The sequence below is a fragment of the Ailuropoda melanoleuca genome, chromosome 19, assembly GCF_002007445.2.
Source record: "Ailuropoda melanoleuca isolate Jingjing chromosome 19, ASM200744v2, whole genome shotgun sequence".
In the NCBI taxonomy this organism is placed as follows: Eukaryota; Metazoa; Chordata; class Mammalia; order Carnivora; family Ursidae; genus Ailuropoda; species Ailuropoda melanoleuca.
In genome coordinates this window covers 10,588,821-10,596,365 of record NC_048236.1, presented here as the reverse complement: position 1 = coordinate 10,596,365, position 7,545 = coordinate 10,588,821, and the positions used below count along the sequence as shown (strand labels likewise).

The 7,545-nt window shown below is 42.0% G+C and overlaps 1 protein-coding gene across 2 annotated transcripts in view; it reads left to right on the top strand.

The window, feature by feature from the left end:
* Nucleotides 1-6,756, top strand: part of LOC100466745 (glutathione S-transferase A4) — a 39,418-nt gene extending 32,662 nt beyond the window's left edge. Inside the window, exons 3-6 of one of the 2 annotated variants that reach the window (XM_034648050.1) lie at nucleotides 847-979; nucleotides 3,053-3,194; nucleotides 4,487-4,618; nucleotides 6,478-6,756. In XM_034648050.1, coding sequence (XP_034503941.1) covers nucleotides 847-979; nucleotides 3,053-3,194; nucleotides 4,487-4,618; nucleotides 6,478-6,600 — 530 coding nt within the window. In that variant the 3' untranslated portion in view covers nucleotides 6,601-6,756. The remainder of the gene's footprint in view (nucleotides 1-846; nucleotides 980-3,052; nucleotides 3,195-4,486; nucleotides 4,619-6,477) is intronic. The other variant, XM_034648052.1, reaches the window with a different exon arrangement.
* The last annotated feature ends 789 nt before the right edge of the window (nucleotides 6,757-7,545 follow it).

Sequence of the window (7,545 nt, the reverse complement as noted above, 5' to 3'; positions counted from 1 at the left end):
AAGGAAATTTAAAGGCCATTTATTTCTTCAAGACCCTATGAAAAGAGCGCTATTTATAGTACATCTTTAAATGCATTACTTAGGTAGGCACACACAAAGAAAATTTAACTTTACTGAACACTAATTATTGGCAGTATTCAGTGTTTATCTAATTTCATCCTTTCAAAAATCCTGCTAGCTAGACATTATTACTGTTTTTGAGCAAAGGAAGCTAAAGTNTGAACACTAATTATTGGCAGTATTCAGTGTTTATCTAATTTCATCCTTTCAAAAATCCTGCTAGCTAGACATTATTACTGTTTTTGAGCAAAGGAAGCTAAAGTTCAGATAAGTCCTTTGTGTAAAGCCACGTGGCTGGGGAGGGCTAAAGCTTGTATTTGGACCTGGTCTGCCTGGGCTCTCGCTGTCACATCTGTCCTGCTGCCACACAGACCTGGAGAGATACCTGCTGTGCTTTTCAAAGAATTCAGGCTCCCAGACTCTGCCCCTGAATCAAAATATCTGGGGCGTGGGGTGAGTATTTTTAACAACCCACCACCCTGAGATGATTCTCATACACCCTAAACTTTGAGAACCAGAAGCACTTATACTATAACACAGTAATAGTAAATGTACAGCATCTTAAACAGTCACGATTAAGCAACATGCAAAAATGTGTGAAACCATCAAACAAATCTCAGATTTTCCATAAAGCCAATGGTAGGCATTTCCTCAACAACTGGGATCTTTAACTCTTGACTTTGGATGAAAACAAAAATCACTCCACAAAATTAGAAGAGACCCTCCTGCAGGCTTACCAGGACCATGGAAGGAGAGTATCCTAACCTCACTTTGCTCAATCCCCAGATGGACGCTTGCTTTTCGGCCAAGTGCCTATGATAGAAATTGACGGAATGGTGCTCGCGCAGACCAGAGCCATCCTCAGCTACCTTGCTGCCAAGTACGACTTGTACGGGAAGGACCTGAAGGAGACGGTCAGGTAGCAGAGTGTTCACATCTGTACTTGATTCTTATCCAAGCTATCCAGTCCTGCACACCTGAGCCCCAGCGAAGGACGGGGGGAGGGGCGACGGGGAGAAGGTAAGGGGGAACAAAGGGGAGATGTTCTTGCTATACCCATATGTCTTGGGCTTAACTGAATAAATACTCCAGCTTTTCCCTTTTACTACTCATGGTGGTGCGCAGTCAACATTCTCATAATCTCTCCCCACTCCTAACAAAATATGTTCTCATGAAAAGACCTGGTAAACTATTCTACATGAAGGTGGAAATGACTGACTCAGCAAACATTGAGCATTGTATCAGTGGTCTATTACCACAAATAATGCTGTGTAACACATCACCTGGAAACACAGTGACTTAAATCAGCAGACATTTATTACTGTGTCATGTGAGTGTTGGTATATCTGGCCCTGCTTGACTCCTCTTGGCTGGACTCACTCATATGGTCTGTGGTCAACAAATAGTCAGCCAGGAGGCTCTGGTTTTGGGTGTTGGGTATCCACTGAGGGGCAAATAGGCCATGCGTCTCTCATCCTGTCATGCCAAGCTTGTCCTTGGGGCAGATAGGGAGGGTTCTAAGAGAGAGACTGAAAGCATACATGGCCTCTTAAGTTCTAGGCTCAGAACTGGTCAATTTCATCTCATTCTATTAGTCAAAACAGGTCATGAGATCATCCCATCCATTGATGGAAGGTGCTGTCGACTTTTATCACAATTACTGGAGGGTGAAGATTGGTGTCCATGATTTGCACATATATACCACAAGCATCTACTCTGTGCTGGGCACTATGCTAGGTCTGCCTGAGGATGGCTGGATTATTACTGCCAAGAATGGTTCAGTTTTACAGGAGATAAGTAAATTAAAGACAAAAACAAAGACTTACAACTATTAAAGTTTTATCTGGTTTTGGGGTCAAAGGGCCATTTGGATGGCCCCTGCAATCTCATCACCATAAGCATGGACACTATGGGATTGTCCATACATATATACAGAAGGTATGGTGGGAGAAAGGTCCAAGTTCAATTGTTCAGAAGAAGGAGAGAGAGTTTAGCACAGGAATGAGCAAAGTCCATAAGAAGCAGCAGCACACCCCAACTTTTCCATTGCTCCAAGTTTAAAATGAACTTAGGCTTCCTAACTATAGTCCCAAAAGTATATGCCAAGAGAAGCAATTTCAACCAGTGTGTACATTATAAAAGAATCCTTTTATAATAATGTAAATAAGTATTAATATGCAAAAGCAATGTTTCACATTGTTTTGATACATGTGTTTGTTTTTTTACAATTAAAGGAGACTGGCTAGGTAACAATCTAACCTATAAGAAAAACGGTTTGTAATTCAGAGGACAATAAAGTAAATTACGCTTTTATATATGTTAAAAAGCAAAAGACAAAGATGACCACTGAACCAAATTTGTTGGGCAATTAGCATATATTGGCATATAAGCATATAAGACAATTAGCAACCCTTAATGTTTGCACACTGGTTATAGAGATAATTTGCACAGCGTAACTGTACCAATATGCCACTAATCGATGGTAATATATCTACCATTCTTGGTTATTGTTGTTGTTTTTAACCTTTTTTGTGTTTGTCAATGAATGGAAAATTTTAGAGAATGAAATCCAGGTATCTGTCTGACCTGACTAGGAAAGCAAACTTTTCTTTCTCAGTTGCCAGGTCAGGGGAAGACCTACTAAATTATGTATTCTTCCCTGAAGAAGTGAAAAGGTTCTGGTACTAATAGTTTTGCCCTTCTGGTAAACTTCATTCGGTTGGGTTTTTAAAACCATAAAAATGTATTTATTTATTTATGGCAGATTTCAACTTGGAGGCACTTAATTTTTTCACACATCCCTTCATCCAGAGACCCTAGTATCCTCTGGTCCCTTGGATGGCTCTGGTTCCAGAAATCATTCCTGAGCATGGAATCTTAAGGAAAGGGGTGTGAAAAGTCATTTGCCCCAATACCCATTTACTGGCGACGTAAGAAGCCCCCATACGCAATAGGTTCCCGTGGAAACGCGAGTCACGCGCTGTTTTGTCAGGATCAACATGTACACTGATGGCACCCTGGACCTCATGCTAATGATCGCGCTGGCTGCGTTCAAACCCCCGGCGGAAAAAGAGCAGGATCTTGCTTTAGTCGTGAAGAGAGCGAAAACTCGTTACTTCCCCGCCTTTGAAAAGGTAGGCGACAGGGATCCCGTTTGGATTGGCACCAGACCTCACCCCAGCGGGGCAGTGGCGCCTGGGTGCTCTCGCGAGAGACCGGGTCCGAGGTTGGCAACCGCTGCGCGCGCCGATTCTGCGGGGGGCGCGGGGGCGTGGGGGCGGGGCTGACAACTCGAGCGGTCCGGGTTCCCCCTCTAATTCCAGAGAGGGGCGAGAACTGGGATGCAGTTCTGGGGCACTGCAAGTTGTCCCACGGAAGCTTTCCGGGATGCAGGGGTCCAGGATTTACTTCCTGTGGCTGAGAAGAATAGTTCAGGAGTGAATATCCGAAAAGATAAGCTATGGTAGCGCTTTTCTGCACTTGGACCAAAACTTTAGTAAGGGTTCCAAAGCAAATGACAAGACGTAATTATGTGGAACCGCTAACAAAACAGAATGGGGAAAAAACCAAATGCGATGAAAGGATACAGCGTTTCTGTTCTGATTTTTTAAATACGCCATCATCCGCCCAGAGCATCACTACCTTAAATTCAGTGTCAGATGTTGCTTTATCTTTGATATCGGAGGCCAATCATGCCTCAATCAAAAGACAAGATCTTTTAAATTTACAACTTTTCCGAAGTCATTTTAGAGTGAATAGTAATTACGAATGTCCTGGTAAGGCTCCAAACTTACAGGACAGCATGGGACATGGTAAGAAAGACTTGTTAGCAGCGGGCTCCATAAATAAAGGCTTGCCAGAGAGAAGAATTCTGTGGGATTTCTCCTCAATCTTAGTCTTAAGAAAGAATGATTTACTACCGAGTAGTCTATAATGAAGAGTTTGCCAGTCCCTCAGAGTCCTAGATGATCCAGTTTCTTGTTGAAATGCCTTCCATTTAAAACACTAGTATGATTATTTGAGTTATAATGTTAAATGGGCTTTATGGTACTGTTTTCTACTGGTGGTATAGTAGCCTGATTCTAACTAATCATGACCTTTGGGTCTCCCTATACTGCTGGGTATAGTTTTACTTCACCAGCTGTAGGCTAATGAGAGAGCTCCGTGCCAGCACTCCATTACCCAGAATGTCTTGATAATTACAGACAAGTTTCCAACAAGATTCTGCCAATTTACAGCAATGTTTAAGAATGTTTAAGAGTTGGTTTCATCTGATCCTTACCCGAAGTCTTGGGAGATTATCAAGGAAAAAGGTTTTTTTAGTAAATTTGATCTGTACAGAAGACTCCCTGCTTTTATAAGTGCTTAGCCAGGCAAAATAGTCTTTACTTTTATATGATATTCTTTGTTATTTCTCTTTGTGTAGATTTTAAAAGACCATGGAGAGGATTTTCTCGTTGGCAACAAATTCAGTTGGGCGGACATACAACTGTTAGAAGCGATTTTAATGGTGGAGGAACTTGATGCTTCTGTTCTTTCTGACTTCTCTCTGCTAAAGGTAGTGTATTCACACCCACATGAAGCCTAAGAAAAAGTGAATAGAAATGAAGACTAAAATGAAATGCATCTCCAGGTCAATTTCAAGAGAAGATTTTTTTTTTTTAAGATTTTATTTATTTATTTGACAGAGAGAGAGAGACAGCCAAGAGAGAGAGGGAACACAAGCAGGGGGAGTGGGAGAGGAAGAAGCAGGCTCCCAGCGGAGGAACCTGATGTGGGGCTCGATCCCAGAAGGCCAGGATCACACCCTGAGCCAAAGGCAGACGCTTAACGACTGAGCCACCCAGGTGCTCCTCAAAAGAAGATTTTAAAAATCATTATTTTATTCATCTTGGCAATTTTCTCCTCGCACTACAGGATCATTAGGAAGTAAAACCTTATGATGGGAAAAAGATAGGTTATTTTGGTTTCTAGCTTAAACATTTAGTGCTTTCCTTTTTTTTTTTTTTTTTTTTTTNTTTTTCTTTTTTTTTTTTTTTTTTTTTTTTTTTTTAGTTCTTTAAGCATTTTTTCCTGATGAAACAAGGCTGACAAGTCTTTGTCATTTCCCTCCCCAGAGCCTACCTGACCACTCTGGTCCCCTTTAGTGCTCCTGATGCCGAGGACACCCCACCATGTCCCTCAATTGCTCAGAGCTTCTGCCTGGGTGTCACTGCCTGGCTCCTCCTGTGTTGCCCGTCCTTAGACCTCCCTCTCTCAATCCTGCCACTGCCAGACATGAGCTGGCCTCAGTTCCAGTTCCTTAGAAACATTTTATCTAAGAGGTGACCATAGGTTTTGTAGCTTAAGAATAGTATTTTTTTTTCCTTACTACCAAAGAAATGAAAGTTCAGGTCTTTCCATTTGACATTTGTACAAAACAAAAAAAGAAAAGACCTAACCAGCCAAATGATACTGCATTAGACTCTCAGATTTGTTATTTTACATTTTCCCCCAAAATAAGATCATACTAAATACTGTTTTGTGGCCCTTTTTAACATTTAAAAAAATTACCATGAATGTTTTGACATGTCAACAAATATTCTTCTATAATATTGTTTTATTTTATTTTCATTAGGCAATAGAGTCACATCTTTTTGAATAATCAGAACTATATAAAAAGGGCATAAATTGAGAAAGCTCATTCCCACCACTACCCTCCCCCCTTCCTGCCCCTACAAACACTTTTATTGGTTTCCTGTGTACCCTCCCCGTGTTCCAATCTATGCAGATACAAGCAAATATGAATATCTATTTCTCTCTCATCCTCGCCCCTGGCTCTCTTACACAAAACAGCAAATATATTCTGTTCTGTCCTAGGCTTTTTTTTTTTTTTCTTTCTTTAAACGAAACTGTGCATTCTAGAGCTCTTTCCCTGGCAATACAGGGACCTTCTTCTTTCTTTTTATATGTATCATTTTAAATTACTGGCTTATATACCTTGTAGGGACATACCATAGTTTATATAACCAGTTGTCTTTTTTTTTGGAAATATAAGTTATTTCCAATTTTTCACTGTACTACCATTCTTAACATTATTTCTTTGCTCACACCTTACATGATTTCTTTGCTCACCCTTTTAATAAATTCCTAGAACAGGAATCGATAGATCAAAGAATATGAATTTTGGGGGGTTTTTAATATATGCCACCTATTGTGACAATGATTTTTTAAGAGGATAATTTAATTCACGCTAAACACACTAGCCATGGTATTACCTTTCTGGGAACACCCAGCAAACAGGTGGTGAGGGATTAACTCAGATTCAACAGACTGGGCTCCATAAGCTGACAGTCTAAGCACCCTCCTCCCGTGACAAATTTCTGTTAAAGGCCACGACTGCTATTGAGGCTCTGATTTTACGGGTTCTTGTCTCAGGCATTTAAAACAAGAATCAGTAACATCCCTACAATTAAGAAGTTCCTGCAGCCTGGGAGTCAGAGGCAGCCACCCCCGGACAGCCACTACGTGAAAGTGGTCAGAAGCATCCTGCACTTCTAACGGCAGCAGGTCTTAACGGTGGCAAACAGGGATGATCCAGTCATAGCATCGTGCGAGCCGCCCATGGAAGCAAATGGTAGATTCTAGGACTCAAGTGTCTGAAAAGAACAAAAACATACAGCCATGCAACAGCAAACACCAATTAAATGCAATACAAAACCATTCTGATGTGTGACATTTTTGTAAGCTTGTCAATTGTGGATGATGGTTCCAACTTTGATGAAATCAGTGTTGTGTGTAAATAGGAGGCTGATGTATTTAGGGCAGTGGCCCACTTAAGGCACTGTTCCTACTGTCTGTACCAAGATCAGGACCACTGTTGGAAGAATGAGCAGAGATTTAGGGGCCAGGATCTCCCCAACGCCCACAGTAACACTGAGATTAAGTATAACCAATATTTATACAAATTGCCCCAAAGATTTCTTCTCCTTTAAGGGTAAGTATGGTGTTCCCAAGTTGGGTAATTCAGAGTTCGGCCCCACATCAGGGTCCTGTGTGGTAGGGGATGGAACAGCCGTGCAGGGTGACGTTACAGGCACAGCTGTGGTTTCCGGTAGGGGCTCTGTGGTCTGGAGCAGGGATCCTGCCAATGCTTTGAGGTACGTGACTCTACCAGCTCTCCGCTGGCCAGGCCACACAGCTGATGAGCTTCTGAGTGAGTATCCATGTATGTGTCCTTGCTTATGAAATGAGCTCATGGCTCACCAGACTTCATGCCCTTTCCTCGGGACCAGCACAGGCCAGGACCATTCCTACATGATACCCTGTCCCATCCATTTTTCCTCCCCACTCAGATGACAGATTGAGCAACAAAGTTATGAATATGTGGGCCACTCAGCATCTCTCAGCCGAGCCCGTGTAGGGCCTGAGCTCTTGCTCCCACCGTGATCAAATTCCAATCCAGGGATTCTCATTTAGCTACTCACCTGATCTCATTCCCCACTC